The following is a 27,467-nucleotide window of genomic DNA, read 5'->3' as shown; positions in this document are numbered from 1 at the left end:
CTTTGCAAAATCCACACAAAGTACTGTGTATTTAAGGGGTGAGCCCTCCTAGATGGTGTCACCTTATGCAAGAGGAAGGTGTGGAGAGTGTCCTCTAGCTCGTCTTGGATGGGAAAACCATCGGCTTTGCACTGGGCCTCCCACAGACCTCTCATCCCACCCTCCCCACCTCTCTGCAGTCTCTGGGGTCCCCTCCCAGCCTGCATGCCTTGACCAGTGAGTGAGTGGTTCAGGGGGCTCTTGCAGGAGTGTCCTAATCGTTTTCTTTACTTCCAGACCTTCCATCTTTCCTGTTCACAGCTGCTGGACACAGTTTCCTGAAGCTGATCCTTGCTTTCCTATTCCTGTGCTTATTGGGCTTTCTTGAGTTCAACAGCTGAGAAGCTGGGGCTTTTCTGAGTGCCAGGAGTTGAGTAGGGACCAAAGTCACTGTAGGAATGTGTTATGCTACGTGGGGTTTGGACTATTCTGAGGCCCAGAGATTTTGGGTAACTATGAGGAAGGGGAAGGGAGACTAAGCCCTTGTTTTTTTTCCCCACTGTTGGATTTTTGAGTCCCAATTTTTTTTTTGCGGTAAGATATGAATCTGACTCCAAAAGCAATGGAAGTGAAAGCTAAAATAAATGAATGGGACTATATGAAACTTAAAAGCTTCTGCACAGCAAAAGAAACCATCGACAAAATAAAGAGGCAAGCAACTGAATGGGAGAAGATTTTTGCAAACAGTGCCTCCGATAAGGGGCTAATATCCAAAATATACAAGGAACTCATGAAACTCAACAACAACAAAAAAAACAACCCAATTGAAAAATGGGCAGAAGACCTGAAGAGACATTTCTCCAAAGAGGACATACAAATGGCAAATAGACATATGAAAAAATGCTTTAAATCACTAATCATCAGAGAAATGCAAATAAAAACCACAATGAGATATCACCTCACCCGAGTCAGAATGGCTATCATCAACAAGACAAATAGTAACAAGTGTTGGAGAGGCTGTGGAGAAAAAGGAACCCTCATACACTGTTGGTGGGAATGCAGACTGGTGCAGCCGTTATGGAAGGCAGTGTGGAGGTTCCTCAAAAAATTACGAATAAAATTATCATATGACTCAGCAATCCCTCTCCTGGGTATCTACCAAAAAAATCTGAAAACATTTATACATAAAGACACATGTGCTCCAATGTTCATTGCAGCTTTGTTTATGGTGGCCAAGATATGGAAACAACCAAAATGTCCTTCGATAGATGAATGGATAAAGAAGTTGTGGTATATATACACAATGGAATACTACTCGGCGGTAAGAAAAGATGAAATAGGACCATTTGTGACAACATGGATGGATCTGGAGAGTATAATACTAAGTGAAATAAGTCAGACAGAAAAAGCAGAGAACCATATGATTTCACTGATATGTGTTATATAAACCAAAAACAACAAAAGAACAAGACAAACAAGTGAGAAACAAAAACTCATAGACACAGACAATAGTTTAGTGGTTACCAGAGGGTAAGGGGCTGGGGGGTGGGAGATGAGGGTAAAGGGGATCAAATATATGGTGATGGAAGGAGAACTGACTCTGGGTAGTGAACACACAATGGGATTTATAGATGATGTAATACAGAATTGTACACCTGAAAACTATGTAATTTTACTAACAATTGTCACCCCAATAAATTAAAAAAAAAAAGATATGTAACATAAAATTTAGCATCTTAACGATTTTTAAGTATATAGCTCAGTGGTATTAAATACATTCATTATGTGCTACTATCACCACTGTCCATCTCCAGAACTATTTCACCTTGTAAAACTGAAACTACCTCTTACACAATAACTCCCCCACCCCCTCCCACCCAGCCTCGGGCAGCCACCATTCTACTTAGGTCTCTATGATTTTGACCACTCTAAGTACTTCCTGTAAATGGAATCAAGCAGTATTTGTCTTTTGGCCACTGGCTTGTTTCACTTAGCACAATGCACTTTAAATTCATCCATGTTGGATAACATGTCCAAATTCCCTACTTTATTAAGGCTGAATAGTATTCCATTGTATGTATAAACCACATTTTGCTTAGCCATTTATCCGTCAATGTGTACTTGTATTGCGTACACATTTTAGGTATTGTGAATAATGCTGCTATGGACATGGTTATCGAAATGTCTCTCTGAGATGCTGCTTTCACTTTTTGGGATTTATTGGATTTATTTGTTTAATAGTAATACTATTTTTAATTTTTTGAGAAACCACCATATTAGTTTCTGCAGTGGCTATACCATTTTACTTTCCCACCAACAGTGCATAAGGGTTCCAGTGTCTCCACAAACTCACCAACATTTGTTATTTTCTAGTTTTTTGATAGTAGCCATCCTAGCGGTGTGAGATAGTATCTTACTGTGGTTTTGATTTGCATTTCTGTAATGACTAGTGACATTGAACATCTTTTCATGTGCTTATTGGCTATTTGTATATTTTCTTTTTTCTCCCCTTTCTTCCACCTCCCCCCCGCCCCCACTCCGATTCAAGCCGTTGTTTCTCAGTCTAGTTGTGTACCACACAGCTCCTAGGCACATGCTGGTATTAGGAGCCTTGCCCTCCCCCCGGCTGAGGCAGTCGGTCGGCCGCTCACAGCAGCTCTCGTTGGCTGCCGGCCACTCATGCTGGCCACCGGCTGCTCACGGTGGCACACGGTAGCCCACGGCAGCACACAGCAGCTCACGCCAACCTCCGGCTGCTCCCAGCAGCCCAGCTCCAGGGAGAGCTGTTGTTCACAATCTTAGCTGTAGAGAACGCAGCTCACTGGCCCATGTGGGAATCGAACCGGCGGCCTTTGGCATTAGGAGCAGGGCGCTCGAGCCAGTGGGCTGGCCCCTATTTGTATATTTTATTTGGAGAAATATTCAAGTCATTTGCCTATTTTTGAATCAGTTTTTGTTGTTGTTGAGCTTTAGGAAGTCTCTATATTCTGATATAAATCCCTTATTAGACATGTGATTTGTAAATATTTTCTCCCATTCTGTGCTTTGCCATTTTACTCTGTTGATGGTGTCTTTTGATGCTCAAATTTAAAAATTTTAATGAAGCCCAATATGTCTGTTTTTTTTCTTTTGTTGCCTGTGTTTTTGGTGTCATATCTAAGAAATCACTGCCAAATCCAATGTCATGAAGATTTTGTCCTATAGTTTCTTAGAGTTTTATAGTTTTAGCTTTTATCTTTAGGACTTGATTCAATTTGAGTTAGTTTTGTATATGGTGTTAAATAAGGGTCTACATTCATTCTTTTGCACGTGGATAGCATTTCCCAGCATCGTTTCCTGAAAAGACTCTTCTTTCCTTATTAAATGGTCTTGGCACCTGTCAAAAATTATTTGACCTTCTGTGCAAAGATTTATTTCTAGGCTTTTTATTCTGTTCCATTGGTGTGTATGTCTGTCTTTACATCACTACCACACTGTTTTGGTCACTGTAGCTTTGTAGTAAATTTCAAAATCAGGAAGTATGAGTCCTCCAGCTTTAATTCTTCTTTTCCAAGATTGTTTTGGCTCTTTGGGGGGGGGGGGTTTCCATATTATTTTAGGATGGGTTTTTCTATTTCTGAAAAAATGTCCTTGGTATTTGATAGGAATTGCACTGAGTCTGTAGGTCACTTTGGGTAGTGTAAGCATCTTAACAAAGCCCTGGCTTTTAGAATTCATTTCCTTGTGTTTGTTGTTGCTATTTTGTGTTTTGAATAAGAGTTAAAAACAAAAAAGAAGGGTTTTCTGGAAGAGAGGAGGCTAGCAGTAAAGAGTAGAGGAATGAAGGAAACTGGGAAAGATGAGCAGTGGAGTCAGGGAGCAGTGAGACTTGGGTCTCCTGAGCAGGTTAGAACATAAGATTTGTGAGCAGTTCCTTTACATTTAAACAGTGCTTTCCACGTCTGTTATTTTATTTACTCTGCACAACAATCTATGAAATACAGAGAAACACTTTTTATAGCCCCCGTGTACAGATGAGGAAACTGAGACTCAGAAAAAGTATTTGCCCCTGGTCACCCATCAGTCGTCAGCCAAACCAGGGAGAGCCCAGGTCTATCCAGCTCCTGATCTTGTGCCCTTTCCACTGTGTAGAGTCACTTTGTACCTCCCAGCCCTGTGGCAAGGGTCTGAGTGGGTTCAAACTCAGCAGGTATATTGTGTGTGTGTGGGGGGGAAGTGAGTGGTTATCCATGATCTCAGAGTCCTGGGGACCTAGTCTGAGTTGCCTTGGTGGTCGGTAATTTTCAAAGCACCACATAAAGCAGATAAGGAAGATGGTGTTGATGCTGTGGAAGGAGGCGGGGTAGGGGTAGAAACAGCAGCTCGTTGCTAATGAAGGCAAGACCTTCCCTTTGCACTTGCCCTCTTAGGCTTGTGTGGACTGAATGTGCCTTGAGCTGTGCGTCCTGGGGTGTCCAGCTCACTCCATGAGACTCAGGCTTTTCCTCTGGCTGATTCCTCAGCTTACCCTGATCTGAGATAAATGGAAAATGGCCCTTTGGGGGATGATGTGGCATTAAGGGGGCAGTGGGAGAGAGACATCTTTTGCATTCAGCCTGAGCATCAGAATCATGACCAGGTTCCCCAAACCCCATTGGTTCATTTTATTTCCTGCTGCCTTCTAAGCCAGAATGGAAATATTTATCTAGTTTGTTCCAGTGATTCTACTGGTCCCCCCCAGGATTAGCTGATGGCCAGGTGGCAAGAGGAGTGACAGGGTTGGAGGGGTTGAAGCCAGGAGCAGAGGACAAGCCTGGCAGCTAAGGGGCAGCAGAAATGACTAGAACCCAGCTTTCTTCCCTTTCTTCCTTTCCACTGTTGGAAAAGATAGCTCTGGCTACAGTGTGACTGCCGGCCCACAGCTGTTTCCTGGCACAGCTGCTTGTCAGAGTTACTGACCCATCAGCTGGGACTTCTCGCTGCCTCTCACCCGAATGTTGTCATTGAGCAGAGGGATGGCTGCTCACGTCCTCTGCTGCCTACTGGGACAAGGAATAGGTGAATTTCAGTTTTTCTGATCTTGTTGGAAAGGAGGTAGCGTAGAATTAGTGGATAAGAGTTGTGCTTGAATCTGGACCCACCACTTACTAGCTTTGTGGCCTCGGGCAAGTTACTTGGCCTCTCTGAGCCTATATTTTCCCATCTAGAAAATGAATTGTCAATAGTCTGTTTCTTGGAGGGTTGTTAGGAAGGTTAGATGGAATAATCCTTATAAATAGTGCCTTTCCTGTGGCAAATGCTCAATAAATGTTAGCTGCTATGAGTAGTCAAGAGTGTGGTAGTCACATTTAAGAAAAAAGTTGAGCCAGAACATGAAGGTGCCTGCTGCACGCTGATGGCTCGCCCTCACAGGGCCTGACTCATTTCTGTCAGTCTCTTTGTACCCCGGGAGGCCCAGGGAGTAGATGGCGTGCAGGTACAGTTTGATCAGAAGTCGGGGGATGTGTGTCCCTCTTACCTGCTTCGCTGAGCACCCTGGGCAGATCAGGCTGCCTCTCCACGCCCCTACCGCGGACGTGCCTTTGTGTTCAGTCCCTTTACTTGGCCGGTGGGCTCACCTTTTACCTCACTGCCTGCTCCTCCTGCTGTCTTTGTTGATTCCTCTCAAGTCATCCCTCCGGTTCATTACTTGGACCTCTCCGCTGCCCTCGCTGTCCACGCTCCCTCCTTGGGTTAGCCCATCAAGTCTCGTTGCTTTAAATCCTCAGCATATGCTGACAGTTCCCAAAGGACATCTGTAGCCCCATCCTCACCCCTGAACTTCAGACCATACATCCAGCTGCTTATCTGACATCTCCACTGAGTTACCTCAAACATAACTTGGCCAAATCATGAACTCACGATTCCCTCCCTCCCGCCCCACCACTGTTCCTCCTGCAGGCCGCCTCCTCTCAGTGACAGCCAACTCCATCCCTGCAGTTTGCGGCCAAGAGCCTTGGAATCCTCCTTACGTCTCCTCCTTTCCTGTTTCACGTTTAGTCTGTCAGCAGATCCTTTCAGCTTTACCCCCAGCACCCGCTGCCCCCCCAGTTCGGCTACCTCTCCCCAGCTCCACTCATGTCACCCACATCCAGGCCTGCAGCAGAGCTCCCTTGGTTTATTGCATTTGCTGTCTGACTGGTTTCCCTGCTCCCGTCCCTTCTCTATCAGTGGACAGTAATTAACGTCGCAGCCAGTGATCCTATTAAAATGTAAGTCAAACCATGTCTCTGCTCTACGCAAAACCTTCTAGAGGTTTCCCAGCTCACTCAGTAAACCTCAGTGTCGTCTCTGTGGCCCACAAGGTCCTGCTTGAGTCCTCCTTCACGCGACCCCCACACGTGTACACCTCGGAGTTACCTGGGAAATGGACACCGCATTTACCACCCCCATTCATGTTTAAAGATGGGCTACTGGTTCTTGTAATGACCCCAGAAAGGGGGAAGGAAGCATTGTGACTGTGATATTTTAGCAAGTTCATTATTCTTGGTCAAAAACTTTGCAGAGGTTACTGCAGCTATAGCTTGGTTGGGAAGAACTATTAACTCACAAACCTGATTCTTTGGGGGTTGGACTGTGTACAGTCGGGAGTGAATGTTCGCCTGACCCAGAGATAACAGCAGGCAGCCTCTGTGTCGCTAGCCTCCCTGTGCCTGTCGGAGAAGGTGATTGTCCCACTCTGAGCTGCCTGTGTAGGGTACACGCCCCAGCCTCTGTGGCTGCTGCGTTCCAGGGCCACAGTCACCCCAGACCTCCCCAAAATGTTGGGTTTTGTCAGCCTCCAAGTCGGGTCTGTGTCCACAACCTTGGGCCATATTTTTAAAAGGAGGGAGACTGAGGCCCTAGGGTGGGGCATGGCTGCCCCGAACCTTGGTTCTGCAAGAGGGCTTCTTAGTAGCCAAAGGAACCCCCCTCCCAGCACCTCCTGAGGTCCTCGCGAGTGAGGGTACCCGCGCTCTGGGACCAGCCTCTGCACCCACAGGCATGGGCATCGGGTGGGCAGGAAGCAGCAGCGCATGTCAGGGCCATGAAGCCACAGCTCCTCCCCTTCTCTTTCTTCCCACTTGTAATCCCCCTGCTCAGCTCAGCGCACAATGCGTGAGTGTCTTCTTGATGGGGGAAGAACAGGGGAGGGTACAAGCCCACCCTGGGGGGTGATCCAGGCTGGGAAACCCTGGTCGGCGCTGGCCCTGCTCTGAGACTTCTCACTTGCACAGGGTGACAGGTTCTGCCTGTGTCTCTTCCAGGCTGATCAGGCCTCTCAGGTGCCTGTACAAGTCTGTCATAGTCCAGGGCCAGCTCCAGGCCTCTTCCTCCATGAAGTCTCCCCTGACTGCTCTTCCACCTTCAGCGCTGGGCAGCAGCATTATGTAGAGGTATCAAGAGTGCAGGCTTGGGGCTAGACTGCCTGCATTTGTATCCTGTTTGACCCCTCAGTAGCTCTACCATGATCTTAAGCAAGTTACTTAATTTTTCTAACCCTTAGTGTCCTCCTCTGTAAAGTGGGGCTAATAACAATCTTAGGGTTGACGTGGGGATTAATTGAGACAATGCATGCAGAGTGCTTACACATCGTTCGCACTTACTGGTGCTCTGTGCCTGTCAGCTGCTTTATTATTGTTAGTGAGGGTCATATAGGCCAGCAGTTTGTCATGGTGGACTGTGTGACCTTGTCACTCCAGCACAGCCTTCAATTAGGTAATCACAGGATTGAGAAGGACAGGTTGGAGAGTCTGGTTTGACCATAATAGCAGCAGCTAGCACTTAGAGTGCTGGCTGTGCCAGTGCTGTTTCAAGCCCTTTTCACATTAACTCACTTGTACCTCTATGAGGTAAGTACTGCTATTATCCCATTTTACAGATAAGCATGTGGAGGCAGGGAGAGGCCAAGCGACGTACCTGAGGGCACATAGCTAAGTAGCAGAGTTGGGAATTGAACCTAGGCTGACTGGCGCCCTGGTGGCATTCTCGTCATTACTGCCTTGATTTACAGATGACGGTGCAGGGCTCAGACTGGGAAGGACTTCCGCAGTCTCCTAGCCGTGGAGCAGCCTCTCATCCCTGGCTTGTCTTCTTTCTGTGACACCTGACCTAGTGTCTTGCAGGGCTCAGGCACACGTCGGGAACCTGGTGGACACGTGCACCCTCCGTGCTCTGTGTGCTGGCTGTGGGTCCCAGGGTGAGGCAGGTGGCCCGGTGGTGACGCTCACGTGGGACCAGGCAGCACCTCCCCATTCTGTCACCAAGCCCTGAGGGGATGGTAGCTTGCCTTCTCCCTCTGTCTTGTCAGGTGCTTGTTTGTGGGGGGCAGGGGGCTTGTCGCATGTCCTCCCTGACCAGAGCCATCTCAGGGTGAGTTGGCAGGCCAGCCTCTCTTCACCCTCCTGGAGCTCAGGGAGGCCTGTGTGGTGACTCAGGGCTAGAGTTCGGCCCTCGGTATTACAGGTTTCTCAGGAAGCAAGTGAGTCACTGGGACCTTGACCAGCTGCAGGTGAAAGGAGGGCTGTGTTAGGAGACACACTTGTGTCTCTCTCGGGCCCCATAAGCTGTGTTATCGCTAGAGTGATTTTACTGGAAGTTCTTTTGAACTCGTCTCTGTGACCCAGTGGGGCTGAGTCACAGAGTAAACACAATTAGCAGAGGCCTGCCAGGCTCTTGGGAAGGGCACGGTGCGTGGCCTAGCCAGTGCCAGAGAGTGCCAGCCCTCTCCCAGGGCTTCTGTCGTGGCTTCCGTTGGCATCCCACCTGCTGAGTCTGGTCAGCCTTGGTGCCCTGCATTCATTCTGCCTGTGGACCATGTTTCCTAGGTGCTTGTTAGAAATGCAGAGTCTATGGCCCCACCCAATGTGCCCAGCCAGAAGCTGCACTTTGTCCAGGCCCCCACGTAATTCCCATGCCAGTAAAGAACCCCTGTCTGGCCCTCACGGCCATGAAAACCTGAGACTCGTGCTCTGCTCTCCTTGGCTGGAAATGTTTCCAGATCCTCTGACTTTCTCTGGGTCTTCTCAGCACCTCTGCGGAGGCTTGCATGAGATTGTGGGGGAATGTCCTGAGTGGCAGTGCCTGCTGCCTTGTGGGTGTAGGGGTGGATGGGAGGAGAGTGGGGGTAGTTTGGAGGCGGAGCTCGTTCTCTATGAGGTGGAGTGTGTGCCTTGGTTTCAGGGCAGATGGGGTGCAGGTGCCTTCAGGGAGCCCCAGGGGTGATTGTCTGCAGGGTGGATGAGAGTGACGGGCTGTGCAGGGTGGGGAAGTGTGGTCCCTGAGATAGGACTCCTGCTGGCCTCTGGATTCTATTGTGAAACCCCAGAGGTAGTTGACGCCCAACACTGGCTCCTCAGAAGCACCGCTTTGAAAGGACACCGCGTGACTGGAGGAGAGTGACTCCTTTGCTTTTCCCGACAGTCCTGACCACACAGGCTTTTTAAGAAAACAATAGCCCCAGAGACAAAGCATGACCAAGACAACGTCATTTTCGGGCTTTTTCCCCCCTGAATGACGTCTAAGGCCTTGGGAACATTGTAAAAACTGGACCCTGTCCAATTTTAATCGCTCCTTGCTGGCCCCCACCCCTAGCTCCCAGGAGCCCTGCCAGCCCACGTGGGGGTGGTGATGCCCAGAGATGGAGACAGAGATGTCACACCACTCCTGGGTCAGGCCCCAGAGCCCAGCAGGACTTTGGGGACAGGGAAGAGGAACAGAATGTGTTGGTTGACTCCCCCAGCCAGGGTGGGAGATGGGGGGTGGAGAGAGAAGGGTGTCTGCCAAGCTTAATTAACAGTGGAAACTCACCATGGGGGAGGAGAGACTATCTGAAGAGGAGGGAGGGGTGGTTTGCTGAGAGATGGGGCACAGCCGATGCCAATATGAGGAAGAAGCAGGCATTCCTACTGGGAGAGCACCGGCCTCTGTGTCGCAAGCAGGATGAGGTATGAGTGGGAGAGTTTATTTGTGCCTGCTTTTCTGAGTGGGTGTCTTTTGAAAACAGTCCATGAACATATTGGCTGACTTGCCTTCATTGCCCATATAAAGAAAAAAATAATAATGAGGAAAATGGCGATTAAGTTTAAAAAAACAGGCATTGTGTTGCATTCTTGTTCTCTGAAGACGTCAGTGGATTGCCTGAAGCGCATCTGACGTATGTCACGTATCTTTACGCAGGGCTTACTGTGTATGGTCTGGGAAGAGAGATGGTCTGAGAAGTTTGTGATGCTCATTGTTTAAGACGCAGTTTTAGAGATGCTGAAGGGACAGTAAAGTGAATAGTGTGGGTTGAACTTGAAACACAGCACGTATTTTCATTGAACGTCGCTGTTCATTTTTGAGTAGGATCAAGGAATGTCAGGGCTGAATGGGGTTTCCCGGTTCCATGTCCCTTCAGCTGATGTGCGCATGAATCCCCCTCCGATATCCTGCCAGGTGTGCTTCGGCAGCGGTGACTGGTCGGCTCTTCTGACTGTGGCTTTCTCAGCACCTCCCTGCCGGCCCAGTCCTGCTCCTGGAGGCCATATTGAACACATTGAGTCACAGTCCTACGTGAAGACAAAACACCTGCTGCATCCCCAAATCATCCTCGTCAGTCCACGCTAAATACCTGCGGGTTCTTCAGAGTCTCAGAAAAGGCGATAATGAGGCATTGCTCATTCTTGGCCACTGTCCTAGTTCTTGCTATTAGCAAAGTCCCTTTTTTCTTACTTTCTCTCCCCTTCTGTGTCTTTTTCTGGTGGGCACACCTGGTGGCCCACTTGCACACCGTTACACCGAGGCGGTCTCTCTGCCTTCCGTGGGGCCTTCCTCTCCTCCCCCCAAGTCTTCCCCTTCCCCTGGGGTCTCTCCTGGCCCCAGTGGTCTCCTCCCACCCCTCCCATGCGTGTCCCTCCTCCTCTCCCTCTTCCCTGTTTACCCTCATCTCTTTATCTCTCTTTCCCCCCGTTCTGATGGTGTGCATGGATACGGTGGCTAGTCAAGAGTTGAGATGGGGAAAAACTTCAATTTGGCCCCCACATTTCTGGTCCTGGAGCCCAAGATGTCATTGATTCTTGGCCAGTTTCTGACACTGAAGTCCTAAGCTTGTTCAAAATTTTTGTTGCTAAAAGCTCATCTTTGGCTGCCACTCGGCCCCGCACACACACAGCTTTTGGTTCTGGAACGAAACGTTGTGTTCTTCCTGTTACCCTGTTTGTGTGACCCGGCACCTCTGTGTGTTGTGCTCATTTTGACTTCCAGTTTAGTCTGTTTGCCCTCCCTCTTCGTTTTCTGTCACCTGTAGTCTTGATAAACAAAGCACACCTTCTGTTTCCATTAGGCAGTGGAGAATGGAGTTGCTGAAATGGGACAGGGGATAGGACCTCAGAAGCTGTCTGGTTGAACCCCTTCATTTTACAGACCAGGAAACAGAGTTTCAGGACCCTGAAGCAGTTTGCTCAGCGTCACCCAGCTGCTTGCACAGGGATGAGAGCTGGGTTCAGAAACGGGGTTTCCTGACCCAGAGGTTTTTCCTGATGCTTTGGTGACAGTGTAATTGCTGATAGTTTTATGAGTAACTTTTAATAAGGGGGCAGAGACTGACTAAATTATTAAGGACTGCGCTTGAATGTAGTTAGAACCTAAGTGCAGAATAGTCAGGCAAAAAGAACAAATAGTTCACGGATGTTTAATTTATGCTCCGCTACCCTCTGCATGGAAGCCAGAATCGTATGGACGAAAATCTGTAGGGAACCCCCAGACTCCATTTTACCCTGGGGCACGTTGCTCTCTTGTTAAGCCTTTCCCCAGAGACCCCAGGAAGCCAGCTGACTGACTGCAGACTCCCCTCTGCCCGTACACAGATGAGTGTCCAGAGCAAGAGGGTGGCACAAGGTGAGGTGGAAGGGCAGGCAGAAGCACCAAGGACGAGGCCCTGCTGATGACACCTCCCCTGCCCAGCCGCTTGAATCTGATTTCTAGTCCTTGATGCACTGTGGGTGCTCAGCCTGGCAGTGACTGGTGATCGGCTGGTCTGACAGCGGTTTGAGGTATAGATAAGGGACCCCTTTTGGGTTAGTAATAAATGGTTTTCCTTTCTGTCCCCAGGTTCCACCTACAGCGTCTTGTCCATCATGCCCTCAGACTCAGAAAGCAGCAGCTCGCTCAGCAGTGTGGGTGAGTACCCCCTTCCAGGGTATCCCTCCTTCCACACCAGGCGGGGAAGGGGTCTGGGTGAGAGCTAGGGAGGCCCTGGGTTCATGGGATGGGACGTTGGCCTTCACCTTTCAGATCACTCATGGGGCTCATTTTCTGTTGATTCCATTCATGTTTTCTTTTTTAAACATTTGTTTTCTTTTGATTTTTTAATATTTTTTTATTAAAATATAGCTAGCATACAATATTATGTTAGTTTCACATCATAGTTATTCAATGGTACCCACCTGGCTCTATCCAGTGTTATTACCACATTATTGATTTTGTTCCCTGTGGTAAAGATGTGACCACCATGGTAAGTCCAGCAACCATCTGACACTGCACCGCACTATCACAGTGTTGTTGATCTTTTTCTCCCCTTTTTAAATTTTTCAGTTAGACTTGACATTTAGTATTATTTTATATGAGTTTCAAGTGTACAGCATAGTGATTAGACATTTACATAATTGAGGAAGTGACCCCCCTGACTAGTACCACTTGGTACTAGTATTGGTACCTGACTAGTACACACCTTGGTACTTGGTATGTGGTTATTACCGCATTATTGATTATATTCCATATACTTTACATCTTGACTGTTTTCGAACTCCCAATTTGTATTTCTTAAACCTTCACCTGTTTCACCCTGCCCCCAACCCCACTCCCATCCCTCACCCTGATAGATCTAGCACCTATCTGGCACCATACCTGGTTATTACAGTATTGTTGACTATGTTCCTTATACCCTGCATCCCCATGACTGCTGTGTAACAACCAATTTGTACTTCTCAATCCCTTCTCCTTTTCACCCATCGCTAACCCCCCTCCCATCTTAAAGAAGTCCCTGTGAGATTCCTTGTAATACTGGCTTGGTGGTGATGAACTCCTTTAGCTTTTAAATGTCTGGGCAGCTCTTTATCTGTCCTTCGATTCTACATGATAGCTTTGCTGGGTAGAGTAATCTTGATTGTAGGTCCTTGCTTTTCATCACTTTGAATGTTTTGTGCCAATCCCTCTGGCCTGCAGAGTTTTTGTTGAGAAATCAGCTGACAGTTTTATGGGGGCTCCCTTGTAGGTAACTAACTGCTTTTGTCGTGCTGCTTTTAAGATTCTCTGTTTGTCTTTTAACCTTCGGCATTTAAATTATGTATCTTTGTGTTGGCCTCTTTGCGTTCATCTTGCTTGGAACTCTCTGCACTTCCTGGGCTTGAATATCTATTCCCTTTGGCAGGTTAGGGAAGTTTTCTGTTACTTTTCCTTCAAATCGTTTTTCAATTCCTTGCTCTCTTCTCCTTCTGGTACCCTTATAATATGAATGTTGCTTGATGTTGTCCCAGAGGCCCCTTAAACTCTCCTCAATTTTTTGGATTCTTTTTCTTTTTGCTGCTCTGGTTGGGTGTTTTCTGCTACCTTATTTTTCTACATCGCTGGTTGGATCCTCTGCTTCACCTAATCTTTTGTTGATTCCCTGTAATATATTCTTCATTTCCATTATTATAGTCTTTTTTTGACTGGTTCTTTTTTATGTTTTCATCTCCATGTTTATGCTTCCTGTCTCTTTGTTGAAGTTCTCCCTGAGATCACTGAGCATCCTTATAACCAGTGTTTGGAACTCTGCATCTGGTAGATAGCTTGTCTCCATTTTGTTTAGTTCTTTTTCTGGAGCTTTGTTCTGTTCTTTTATTTGGGACATGTTTCTTTGTCTCCCCATTTTGACTGCCTCCCTGAGTTTGTTTCTATGTATTAAGTAGAGCTGCTATGTTGTCCGGTCTTAGTAGAGTGGCCTTATGTACCCTGTTTCCCCAAAAATAAGACCTAGCCGCACAATTAGCTCTAATGCGTCTTTTGGAGCAAAAATTAATATAAGACCCGGTCTTATTTTACTATAATATAAAACCAGGTCTTATCTAATCTAATCTAATCCCGGGTATAACATAATATAATACAATGTAATAAAGTATAATGTAATATAATACCAGGTCTTATATTAATTTTTGCTCCAAAACACGCGCATTAGAGCTGATTGTCTGGCTAGGTCTTATTTTCGGGGAGACATGGTAGTAGGTGTGCTACTCCCACTCCCCAGGTGTGCTGGGGCTCACTGGTGGTCTTTCTGGTCACCTGAGACACGCACTCCAGATGTGTCCGTTGTATGGTTTGTGTGTGCCCTCTTCTTGTAGTTGAGCCTTGGTTGATAATTGCATATCAGGGGGAGGGACTGACCCTTGGGCTCACTGGTTGTGAGGACTGGCCTTGACTACAGTGGAAGAATTGTTGTGCAGGGGCTGACCCTACAGAGCAGGATCTGCCTCAGCAGGACTCTGGTGCCTGACCAATCCGCCCCTTGGGTGTGTCGTACTTAGAGGCGGTTGGGTGACGCTCCAGCTCATTTTGAAGCTGGCCACTGGGCGTATCAGCCCCAGGGCCACCTTGGAGAGGATCCGCTGTAGGTCTACTTCAGCCACAGCCCATGCCCCGTGCTAGGGGCCAACTAGAGGGAGTCAGAAAGAAATCTGCAGATTTCTGCTGCCTGTGCTGTGCTTGGAAGCGCCTTGAAAGGCCAAGCCGCGCACCAAGGCCGGCTGCCGCTAGTGCCGGTTTAGGGCTGCTCAGCCAGAGGTACAGGGCACGCTTAAGCCAGATGCTGCTTGTCTGGGTTCCGTGAACCTTTGAGAGACCCTAGGAAAGTCTGCAGCTTGAGCCAAGGCAGGTGGTTTTACGAAAAAGCCACTGGAAGTGGCTTGGGTGTGCCCCACAGTTGGGCGGCCGGGCCGGGTGTTGGATCGCCAGGGCGTGGTGAGCGAACTGGGGAGACTCAGATATGGCCGCCGCCTATATCCGCATGCGTGGAAAGGGGAGAGCTCAACAGAGAAACAATGGCTTCCGCCAGCCTCTCCGTCCAGAAGAAAGCCGCCTCTCCAGCCCCGGTCGCGCGCCAGACAACTCAGTTTCCCACCATATGTCCCTGCTGCAGTTACAGCCGCTGCCCCAGCACTGGATCTCAGAGCCAGTGATTCCGTCAGTGGGTAAGTCTGTGTGAGGTTCCTTTAAGAGGAGCGCCTGGGACTGTAGCCTCTTTCCCTCTCACTCAGTCACGATCTCCGCTGGTTTTCACAGCCAGAAATTATGGGGACTTCTCTCCCCAGTACTGGAACCCTGTGCTGGGCTGGGGCTGGGACCTCTTGCTTCTCTGGGGGGGGGGGAACGCCACAGCCAAAATATCCCTCCCGATCTTTAATGGCCCACAGGGGTATGGGACCAGCCTGTTCCGTGTCTCTGCCCCTCTTGGTCTTGAGGTGGCTTCTGCACGTCCTTAGTTGTAGGGCTTCAGTTCAGCAAGATTTTAGACAATTCTCAGTGATGGTTGTTTTGTAGATTAGTTGTAATTTTGATGTGTTTTTGAGAGAAGGTGAGCACAGCGTTTATCTATTGCGCCATCTTGGTATTCCTTCATTAACATTTTTCTCTCTTCAGCAGTACCTCTTCTTACCAGAGGAGGGCAGAAATCTGGCTCTGGCTTTAGGAGGGAGGTGGGTGCTGGGGGAGGCACATACATCGCTATTTCTTCACTTAGGGCGTTGGACTTCTCAGTGAGCCTGTTGCCCCCACCCCCACCCAAAGCCAGCCATCCGTGAGACTGGCCCTTTTTTGGTACTGTCCTTTGTAAGCAGGAATAGCACACTGGGTTTGCTGCCTTAGGGATAGGAGTAGCGAGTCCATGCTGAAGTGGATATGTTTCCAGAAGCCCTAGCGTGTGGCTGCCACTGCTTTCATTTCACTGAAGACATCCCAGTAGGAAGATTGTCAGTCTCCCAGCTGCCCCACCTCTGTGACCCACTCCCTGTGTTATGTGCTTGCTATTTAATGCACCTAGTGTAGTTTCTGATGTCCTGATCTCACCTTGATGGATGGGATACACCTTCAGTGGTGAGTCCTGGATTTTTGAGTCGGAAGGGCTCACAGAGATCATCTGGTCCATTTATTTGGTTTCCCTTTATATAGACAGATGGGCAAATGGCCGTTCAGAAAGAGGAGTCTCATGCCAGAGATTCCAGAAGTAGCCAGGGGCCCACCTTCCATGTGTCAATTGACTAACACTACAGACGCCTCCAGTATGCCAGAGGTGGGCTTGGATATTGCGGTGAATAGGCAGGTGCCCCTTTCCCTTTACATCTCAGGGTCTATGGGGGAGACAGTTAAATGAGTAAATGCAATACATGAGATCCAAACGACGAGAAGAGAGGGTAGGTACAGTGGAGGGGGGAGGGTACTGCGTTCATTTGCTAGGGCTGCCATAACAGTACCACACACCGAGGGGCTTACATGACAGAAATGTGTTCTCTCACAGTTCTGGAGGCAAGAAGTCTTTGCAATCAAGCTGTTGTGTTGGCTGGGCCATGCCCCCTCTGAAGGCACTAGGGGAGGGTCTGTTCCAAGCCTCTCTCCTTGCTGGCAATCTTTGGTGTTCCTTGGCTTGTAGATGTATCACCCAGTCTCTGCCTTCATCTTCACATGATGTTCTCCCGGTGTGTGTGTGTCTCCAAATTTACCATCTTAAAAGGGACACCAGTCATAGGACACCCTCATCTTGTTCACCTGTAAAGATCGTATTTCCAAATAAGGTCACATTCACATTTACTCGGGATTAGGACTTGCACATCTTTGGGGTGGGTGGGGGAGGAGGCACAGTTCCGCCCCTCACAGGTTTCCCCATCCTGTGTAGGCTTCAGGAAGGCCTCTTCTGGACCACAGTTCAGAGCTGCTGAGTCTCTTTCATTCTGTCCTGCCTGCTTTGGGTCCATAAGACACATCGATTGAATGATGGGATTGTCCAAATTTTGAACTTGGGACTGGTTTTCAGGAAGTGCGTGGAGTGGGGCAGTCAGGATAAGGAGAGCAGTAAAGTCGGGCTTTTATAGAACTGTGAACTGGTGGAGCCACGAGTGCACCTCTTACCTCTCTCATGCCTTACCTTTTAAGCTCCCTAATCTCCTTGGGAGCAAGGTACAGTGATCTAACAGATACCTGACAAAGTCATTCACATCAACACTTCAAGGCTTAATAGCAGTGTCTTTCCCAGGAGCTTTTGCATTTTGAAAAGGGACTCCAGAGAGAAGTATCCCTTAAACACAGCAAGGACTGTTACTGGTGGCATTTTGAGTCAGAGCAGGAAATGTGTTTTGTGCATCTGGACCTTTGCATGCTCTGGAAGAAGCCTCGTGTCAGTCACCCACCATTTGGTTCTCCATCCACCAGATGGCCTCGGGATGGAGGGGCTGCAGTGTCTCCGGACTCTGCAGGCAGAGAGCAGTGCTGTCTGTCCAGAGCTGGAATGCTGAAAGACCGGGCCGCATACCTTCAGGTCAAACCCTCCAGGTCACCAGGAACCAATACTTGCTTCTTTCACTCTTCCATATGCAGGTGACATTGTCCTCGGGGCGAGTAGCTCTGTTTTTCCGCAGGATGACCTGAGTGTCCTTGTGGCTGCAGCGACAGGAATTGTCTACTCACACCGCCTCACACCGGAAAGGAATGTGTGGTCTCAGGTGTCAGGAACGCTGTCCATGGGGAGGTGGCTCTGCGATCCCCTGTAGGCGGGTCACTGGCGATCTGTAGCAGCAGTTCCAGCCATTACATCCAGACCTGACAAAGCCCAGGGCTGCGATTGCTGCGATGTCCGTTATGGGAGCCAGAAGTCCCAGGTGGCTTTTCAATTCAAAATAACTAAAATGAAATAAAATGAAAATTTCTAGTTTCAACAGTCAGTCTGGCCACTGTCAAGTGCTCTGTGGCCACCTGTGGCTCGTGGCTACTGTATTGGCCAGTGCAGATGAAAGAACATTCCCGTCATCACGAATGATCCAGAGGACGGAGAGCGTCGTCTCCTCCAGTGTGTCCTTGTGAGCAAAGACGCCTTCCCCAGAAGTCCTCTGGCACAGTCTCTTCTCACTGACCACAGTGGGGTTACTTGTCTGTGCTCAGACCAGTGGCTCAGGCAGTGTGGTCCCTGGAGCAGCAGCACTCTGGCACTTGGTAGAAATGCAGGGTCCCGAGCTTCACTCCATACCTGTTAGGTCAGTAGCTCTGAGGGTGGGGCCCAGCAGCCACATGTTGGAACAGCCCTCCTGGTTTGAGATGGGCTGGCCTCACCTAATCTCTGGCAGGAGAACTGGAATGTCCGTGGCTGGCTTGGAGCAGCCCCTTGGGGCAGAATGAAGGGTGGGGGCCGCCAGGGTACGGCTGCAGTGCCTCAGGGAGAATTCCTTCTGGCTCTGCCTCCCTCCTGAGAGGCAGAGCTCTCCCTTTCCCAGCCTTCACAGGTGCATCCTGGCCCTGGCAGAAGGGGTGCACTGCTAAGTCAGATGGAGATAGCCGTTGCTTTTTGTTTGTTGTTGTTGTATTTTATTTTATTTTTTAAAATTTGGAAATGTTGGGGAGCAGTGTGTTTCTCCAGGGCCAACAGCTTCAAGTCATTCTTTCAATTCAGTTGTGGAGGGCACAGCTCAGCTCCAAGTCCAGTCGCCATTTTCAATCTTTAGTTGCAGGGGGCGCAGCCCTCCATCCCATGTGGGAATTGAACCCGCAACCTTGTTGTTGAGAGCTCGCGCTCTAACCAACTGAGCCATCCAACCGCCCTGAGATAGCCGTTTTTGTTTGTTCATAGTCTTTCTCCATGAACCTAAGGAAAAGCAAGAGCAAGGTCTTAGAATAAAAGTACCACCTCTACTTTCTCACATCTATCTCCCTAACAGAGAACATTTGGGAAGAGGACAGCAAGTTACATTCAGCGTAAGAGAAATTGGTAGATGAAGCCTTGAGTATATAGTGTTTCTCAGTGACAGTTCATGCCTGGTCAGCTCCCCTGGTCAGCGTTAGAGTCTCAGGTGGTCTGTCTTGTTTCAGCTCTCCAGCCTGACCTACTAACAACTCACCAAGCCTTTGCCAGCTGACGGTCTAAGAGGTTGCAGTGTCTCTCTGCTGAGGCCTTTTTGTAGGCAGTTTTCATGCGTGAAGCGTGTGGCTTCTTTGAGGCCTTCTCCCACCCCAGGCAGCCCTTTATTAATTAACTTGCCCTGTGGGTAGGCCCCAGGGGTCTGCCCAGGGAGTGCACCTCCATTTCTGGCAATCAGTATTTTTTCCTCCTCATTCATCCTGACCTAATTTCCCTGGTCCCTTTTATTTTTTATCTTGGATAACTGGGGAAGCTTTAAGGAGAAGAGACAGTCTTGGGTGTCATTTACAAAATGAGCCTTAAATTTCATGCAAATTGAAGTAACAGGAGAGATTCCTCATTAAACAGAGAGGTCTCCTGGCTTGTTGGAAGAAGGAGCTGGAGGGTTTCCTTCACATCCCAGTGAAGATTCCTTGAAAGTGCAGCTTCTGGTTGACAGGGAAGGTGGGGTGAGTCATCATGAAGGCAGGGCTGCACCCCGACTCCCTATGCCTTTGACCCTTCCTTCTCTGGTCCTTTGGGATCCGGGGCCTGTTTTCTCTCAGTTCAGGAGATGAATGGGAGCATCTCCTCTTGGAGACCGTGCTCAGTGCTCGCAGGGCTCAGAGGGGCCTGGCCCCCAAGTCCAGCTAGGTGTCTCAGTCCCTCCAGGCTGGTACAACAGTAGCACGCAGACCGGGTGGTTGAGAAACAAACATGTCTTTCTCACAGTTCTGGGGACTGGAAAGTCCAAGATCAAGGCAGATTCAGTGTCCGTTGGGGCCTACTTTCTGGTTCATAGACGGTACCTTCCAGCCGTAACCTTGTGGCAGAACTGGGGAGAGGGCTCTTGGGGTCCCTCTTATAAGGCACTAATCCCATTCATGAGGGCTGCACCCTCGTGACCAATCACCCCCTAAAGGTGCCACCATCTAATGCCATACCTGGGAGTTAGGATTTCAACATGCACATTTTGGGGGTGGTGGAGGGGGGACACAAACATTCACACCATAGCACCAGAGAGGTAAGCGACTGGCCATGCTGCCCTGTGTAAAACAGAAAGACACACACAGCTCGGGGAAGGAACGGTTATTTCCAATGAGGGGTGTCAGAGTACGTTCCGGGGAGGAGGTAGCACTTGAGTTGGGCCTTCCAGAAATGGCGCTCCAAGAAGCAGTGGGCCATCGCTGCATGTCTCCCTTTGGGTTTCAGCAAAGCAGACCCCGAGTCAAGGATTAGAGAGCAAGTAGCTTATCTGGGAGGAGATCTGGGAGCTGGGCAAGGCTGCAGCTGCTGCACTGGAATCTAACCTCTCACTCACTCGTAAGTCCTGGGAGGAGCTGAGCTGTGGGCTTGCTGTGACTGTGGAGGGTGTTCCCCTGGGCTTCCTTAGTCAAGAGAAGGGGCCCTCCTGCATTTCATTAATGGGTGATGCCTTTAAGAAAAAGCCACTCTGGCCGGCAAATGCAACTTTGGTTCAGACAAAAGGTTCTCTCACATTATCAGGCTTTACGATCACCTCGAGGGAATCACCCCCAGGGTTTCTGATTCAGTAGGTCTGGGTGGGAGCTAAAATGTTCATTTCTTTTTCCCCACTATTGTACCATAAGAATGTTTATTTCACGAGTGGTTTTTAATTCTGTAGCCACAATTTCCCCATATTTTTACATTATTACATCTTTTTTGTATACTTTTTGAACATTAAGTACAGAATATGTTAGATGTTAAAAAGGGAAAGACATTCTTTCTGCTGAGTAATATATTTAATTGAAAGATTATTAACGTTTTGTATATCGAGAACTGAAGCTGCTGGGGTCACATTTATTTGTAGGTCCCAAAATAGCCCTGAGGTCTGAATAGAAAAAATATCTCTTCTAAACTAACAAAATTCTCACTTCAAAATAAAACACTATGAAATTTACAGAATTGTATCTGCAGTCAATGTTTTTACAATATCCAGAAACCTACTGGATTTTTAGAAATGACAATGAAAATAGCTCTGCATTCAGAAAATAGAGCTTCTACCGGGATGAACCCTTTCTAACAGCTTCTCTCCTGAAGCTAAGGTGCTTTCAGAAGCACTGGCGCAGGACAGGGGTCTGTGTCCCCCCATGGCTGGAGGTGAGGTTGGCTAGGTTTTGCTGTCCGCTGCCTGTGCTGAGCACGTTCTGCTCTCCTTGCTTCTCCCCGACAGCCAGGGCCTGCAGGTGACCAGGAAGTTCACCTGGGCATCCGCACTGCACCTGACCACTTTTGGCCAGTGCCCGTTTTCTCCTTGGCTTCTGGCACCACGGGCCCAGGGCTCTGAAGCAGAGTTGTGACCTGTCTAGCTGTGAATAAGACTGAGGGGGTGGCCTTCGAGGTCTCCGGGAGGGTGGCGATGTGGGAGCTGAGGACAAAGGGGGCTTATGGCCAAGAAAAGCACCCAGTTGCCAGGCTGCTTGCTGAGCCTCGATGGTCTATGGAAGAGGCCGCACCAGCCGGGACAGCTGGGAGGAGGAACAGGACTCGGGTGATGGTGAAGGGGGCTGTGTCCTGTGCCTGCTCCAGCTCTGCTGCTCCTCTCGCTCTCACACCAAGGCCCAGAGGAGGGACAGCTCTTTGTCCAAAGTCCAGGGCCTGTGCTGGCTCTCCTGGCTTCTTCCAGCACCCCTTTTGAGTCCATTTTAGTCCAATCCAAATGCTTTTCTCCTGAATCCCATCTTGGACACCAAAAGGGAACAGAAAATCTGCCTGCTTCTCAAGTAGTTTCCAGATTTGGAAAGAGGAGGGAGTGAAGCCGGGGAGAGTGGACCATTTTTCATTTGAATCCAAAAGAACAACTGCACAAGGTAGGACAGAGAAAAAGGTGTTTGACATGTTTCGGAGAACTCACTTGAAGTTAGTTTTATTTTGCTTGTTATTTAAAATGTTTACTGTAACTGCAGCGACTGGTGAGGCGGTCGGCAACCCACATCCCTTCACCTCACACCACTCCTGGGATGATGGCTTCACTTTAGGGTACCGTATGGTTTGGGTACCACGTACTTTTTTTAACTTAATTTTTTTAAGTCGTGTTCATTGAGGTATAAACTACATACAGTAAAATTTATCCTTGTTAGTGTATAGTTCAGTGAGTTTTGACAAACATACATGGTCATTTAACCACCACCACAATTAAGATACAGAACAGTGGCTTCCCCCCGGAAAATTTCCTTCTGCAGCTTTGTAGTCCGTCTTTCCTCCCCTCCACCCCCACCCAGCCCCTGGCAACCACTATTTTGATTTCGGCCCCTGTCGTTTTGCCTTTTCTCAAATGTCATGTAACTGGAATCATGCAGTATGTAGCCTTCTGAGTGTGGCTTCCTTCTCTTGGCATATGGCGTTCGCGATTCCCCCATGCTCTTGTGTGGATTGGTAGTTCGAATCAGTAGTCCACATCTGTGGGCTGCTTTGTCCTCCGCCTTCCTTACTGTGAAAGGCCAGTGGCACCCAGGCAGCATTTCCCCCGAGTCAGAGAGAGCCGTTTGCTGGCTTGTCAGGCCTGGGTGGCCTCCCTTTCTGTGTTTCACGCCGGCTCGAGCCTTTGGAGCATGGGAAAGGAAACGGGGCCACTCCTGTCAGGAGGCAGTGTAGCGTGGGGTGGAGGCCCCGGCTCTGGGTTCAGAGTGGAGTTCTGTGAGGGCCCGCTGCTGCCTAGCTGTGCAGTCTTTCTGGCTGTCATTTTCTCACAGGGTGATCCTGTCACACACCTGCGAGGCCCGTGGGGATTAGTGAGGTCAGGACGCAGTGTGTTAAGCACGAGTCTGGCACCTGGGCTGAGGTGTGCAAACATCTGCGCTCATGTCATTGCCTGCGTGGTCGGCTGCCCCAGGTCCTCACAGCTGCAGAGCAAGCGGCCTCACCTGCTGGAGACACAGGAGGCATGGCTGTGTGCCGACAGATGTGATGGCCCCTCTTCTGTCCTGCTGCTGCTTCTCGCTCCACCTTCTGCGAAAGCCCCGGGATGTACCTCTCTGTTGCCTCATTTGTAAAATGGGGTGAAATACTTTATCTCCCTGAAGGCAGGTGGCCGTGCCGGGTGGTGCTTTTCAGTTCTGAAACTTGAGATTTGATATTTCTCTACTACGTCTCGGACTTGAGTATAACACAGAGCAGCTGTTCTCAAAGCGTGGTATGGTGTCCTTGAGGTCCTTTCAGGGGGTTGGTGAGGTCAAAATGGTTTCCATAATGACACTAAGACGTCACTTGTCTTTTCCACACTCATACTCACAAACACTCCACTGTAGGGTGGGATTTTCTAAAGGTTCCATCGTGATGTGTGATAATTGCACAGGTAAGAGACCCTGGCTGTCTGTCTTAAGCCAGACATCAAGCAGCCTTATAAAGATGCCCAGAAATGTCACTCTTCTCATTACAGTTTTGTTTGTAATGGAAAGGGTAGTTAATTTTTCGTAAAACAAACGAAAAAACAACAACATGTGCATACTTAATGGATTTTTGGTTATTTTTAAATTAGTATTTAAAAATTATTGTTAGATAGATATAAACAAAAGCTCTTTGGAGTCCGCAATCATTTTTAAACGTGTAAAGAGGCCCTAACATCAAAATGTTTGCTCACTTTAGATTAAGACCTTGGGTTCTGGGGTCAGGGAGATAGGGGGACTTTCAGTGCTGTCGTTTACTGGCTCTGTCACGTGGGCATGTTACTTAACCTTGATGAGGTTTTGTTTCCTGGTCTGTAAAATGGGGATAACAGTAGTATCTTCCTTAAGGGGATTGAACGGGATGATGTCTGGGAAGCATTTCAAAAACTGCCAGACACGACGTAAGAGCTACTCACGACTGTCGCTGGGGAGGCAGGTGGGAAGAGTGTGTGGTCCAAATCTTTGTGCATGGGCTCATCTCAGGGCACACCACTTGCTCTTTGTGCAGCTTTGAGTTGATTACCTAAACTTGCTGAGCCTCAGTTTTCTCACCTGTAAAATGGGGATAATATTAGTACCCATCTGGGGCTGTTGGGAGGATTAAGTTAATGCCTGGGACAGCTGTGTTGTCTGCTCTTGGTCGTGGCTCTGAACATTGAAATCCCTCCTTTCTGGGCATTCTTTGAGTATTTTCATCCCACTCTCTTGGGTTTGTCAGTCTTCCACAGAGTTTCCCCTGGAGTTGTTTGGAGGGTGAGTCATAGTCATCTCCAGGAGGGGCATCAGACACATGCCCAGAGGAAGCCCCTGTTGTGAGAGAGTTGGGTAAATTACTGCAAATCAGATGACAGTGTAGCACTGGCCCTGGCCTAAAGCTCATAAAAGTGACTTCATTTGCCAGAAGAGGAAGACATTTCATAGCCCACACAGAGCTGGAACCAGCCTTTTCCCAAAACTCTGGGGTGGGAGTTAGGATCCAGGGTGTTTGGGGGAAAGGTGAGGGAAAGCTTCTCAGGCTCTGGAGTAGAACCATGTGGGGAGCAGAGATGCTCGTGGGGAGCAGAGATGCTCGTGGGAAGCTGGTCCGGGCTCCACCTGAGAGGACATTCTGACCCCAGAGGTCTGGCCTAGAGCACAGGAATCCTGGTGGTTATGGTGGTGGTGGTTTTAAAATCACATGCACTTCAGCGGATATTAGATTCCGGTGGTGTGGGTACCAGCGCTGGATAATGCTGATCTGAGAGCTTGAGGTTCCGCCCTCTGGCTGTGGCCTAGCTTGTCACCCACAGTGCTGAACTCACCGTCCTTCCTGGCGCTCCTGGAAGATGCAAGGCCACACCTGAGCGCTTGTCTGTTGTCTTCCTGTGGTGGGGGCACCTGGTTTGCGTGAACCATCAGCCAACAAGCATCAGCTGAGGGGCTGGTGGTGAGGCTGGCAGAGTAAAACACGTGTCTTGCCCTTTGCACATTCTAGGGCTACTGGGGAGAAAATGCCAGGACACAGGAGTCAGACTCCTAAACTATATCCATAAAGTGGGATGGCTCCTGTGAGTTCTGTGACCCACCTCGGGTCTCTGAGGGTTAGAGGAAATCTTGGGTGAATGTATGGACAGAGTTAAACACAAAAGCACCGTGGATTCATTCATCTCTTCTTCCCAGACAGTTGAGTGAGATGCTCTGTTCTTAGAGACGGATTTGCATCTTATCAGAGGTGCTGATGGTGGCGGCTTTTCCTTCATAACAGCACAAGGCTTGGAGTGCCCTTCAGGATGCTTTTAGTCCTGGGTACCAGTGACGAGGGCCTGATGTGGGCTGGGCAGCCAGAAGCCCCAGGACTTACCTGTGTCACGTGACACTTAACCTTGGCTGTGGGCAGCTCTCCCTGACGGCCTCTTCCAAGCCTGTGCACCTGGGCTGGTTGGGCAGGTCCTTCAGGTGGTTGGACTGCTTGGAAAACGGAGCTATGCAGTGTCCAGCCCTGGTCAGGGAAGAATGGGGACATAGTCCTTGGACCCCAGCTTTGGAGCTGGCTGCCTTGGTCCTCGGGAGCTTGCTGGATTCCCGTTGTCCTTTCATTCTCAGGCCATGTCTTCTACTCTGCTAGGCTCAGGTCGGCCTCCATGCCCAGGGGTGAGTGATAGCTGGTGTTTCCAGACTAGGCAAGGACGCGAGGATTCGGTCCAAAACCGTTCCATCCTGGAGGTGTCAGAGCCGGGTTGGGAAGAGTGGAAATCCTTAGGGTCCTCAGGCAGGGCCAGGGGAGTGGGTGGTGAGTGCTTGGCTATTGGAACCAGCCTGCCTGGGCTTCGGTCCCAGTTCAACTTCTTACTTTCTGAGTCGTGTCGCCGTCTGTGAAAGGGGGATTCTAACAGGACATACCGGGTAGAGCTGTTGGGAATAACTAATGCGAGCTAAGAGCGCAGAACAGTGCCTGGCCCCTGGAGAGCACTAAGTGCCAGCTCACTTTGTCCTTTTCCTCCTGCCAGGCACCACTGGGAAGGCGCCGTCCCCACCACCCCTCGTCACCGACCGGCAAGTGAACGAGAAGGTGGAGAACCTGTCCATTCAGCTGCGGCTGATGACCCGAGAGAGAAATGAACTGCGCAAGCGCCTGGCCTTTGCGACTCATGGGACAACCTGTGATAAGAGGTAGTGACCGGCCACCTCCCTGTCCAGCATGCAACACCTTACCAGTGGGCAAGGGATGTGCTGATGCCATCACATCCCCTCCCTTCCCGGGGCTCCTTAGCTCCTAGGGGTCTCCTTGCCCCCACCTCACATGGAAGCGTGCTCTCTGCAGGCCTGGGGGGAGGGGCACAGACTTGTTCTGCTCCCTGCAAATCAGAATTGGAGCCCATGGCCTGAATCCCACAACTCAGGGATTGAAAGGGTTAGTCCCCGTATGGTGGTGTGCGTGCGTGCGTGCATGTGTGTGGTAGACGAGCCTGGGGCCAGCCTCCTAGCCTTTCTGCTGGCCTTGCAGATGATTACTCAGTGGGTGGACTTGGCAGCAGCTGGAAGGGCCCGATCCTCCTTTGGCGTCTCCTCACTGGTTGGTTGGATGGCCTTGAGCGCGTCACTAGCCTGTGTACCCTCTGCCATCCAGCGCCAAGACAGTATGCTTCCCTCTTTATCCCTTGCTGCTGCCACGTGCAGCCCTTGCCCTAAGAGAGAGTCATCCCACTGCGGAGCCCTTGACGGTCCGTGTGTGCGCACCTGCCACTGTCTCCCACCCCAGCCTGCCTTCTGTTGGGAGGATCTTTATGTGGTTTGGAAAGACATTATTTGTACCCTGCCATATATGTGTTTTAGGAAGGGTATATTGCACATGGCTTCCATGTTTTGAAGAATATAGTTGATTGCGTCTTTTGTTGGGATCTGGAGGCAGATACCAGGGAAGGGCAGTCCAAGGCGGGGGCAGAGGTAGAGTCTTTACCCACCTGCATGATTTGGGAGGGCTTCATGGAGGAGGAGGAGGGGTGCAGAGCGCTTTATCCTTCCTGGAGGTGCTGGTAGGGGTCCTCAGGGAGGGGTTATTGGCTTAACCTCTTCCTTTTAGGAGCATCAGGGTGTGTGCTCGTTCCGAGGAAAGTTCCTCTGGCGAAAGTGTCAGAGCTGCAAAGCCTGCTCCTACAGGTTGCTTTGATGAGGACATTCCCCAGTCAGACAGCACAAGGGCCGGGCCGGGGAAGACACGTGTGCTGGAGTGCATGGTGTCCATGTTGCTTCTACGGTCCTAAGGCACAGTGACCGTATGGCCGGCTAAACCTAAAGTATGTGCTGTGTGGCCCTTTGTAGAAAAGGGCTGCTGAGGCCTGCCCTGCAGCAATGATACTCAGATTCCAGCATGCACTGGAGTTACCTGGAGGCCTTGTTGTTGAAGCACAGAGGACTGGTTAGCCCGCCCTCCCTCTCCCGGGTCTGATTCAGGAGGTCTGGGGCTGGCTGACAACTGCATTGCTAACAAGTGCCCAGAC

General features: G+C 49.5%; 1 protein-coding gene across 4 annotated transcripts in view; it reads left to right on the top strand.

The window, feature by feature from the left end:
* Window positions 1-27,467, top strand: part of DLG5 (discs large MAGUK scaffold protein 5) — a 115,134-nt gene that overhangs the window by 31,347 nt on the left and 56,320 nt on the right. For 3 of the 4 annotated variants that reach the window (XM_019745959.3, XM_019745957.3, XM_088792087.1), the window contains exons 2-3: window positions 12,067-12,135; window positions 25,977-26,139. In XM_019745959.3, coding sequence (XP_019601518.2) covers window positions 12,067-12,135; window positions 25,977-26,139 — 232 coding nt within the window. Of the gene's footprint in view, window positions 1-12,066; window positions 12,136-14,959; window positions 15,180-25,976; window positions 26,140-27,467 lie in introns of those variants that run through there. The other variant, XM_088792086.1, reaches the window with a different exon arrangement.

The sequence above is a fragment of the Rhinolophus sinicus genome, chromosome 15, assembly GCF_057876585.1.
Source record: "Rhinolophus sinicus isolate RSI-liver-muscle chromosome 15, RSI-T2T, whole genome shotgun sequence".
In the NCBI taxonomy this organism is placed as follows: Eukaryota; Metazoa; Chordata; class Mammalia; order Chiroptera; family Rhinolophidae; genus Rhinolophus; species Rhinolophus sinicus.
This window is presented reverse-complemented; position numbering and strand designations above follow the sequence as displayed.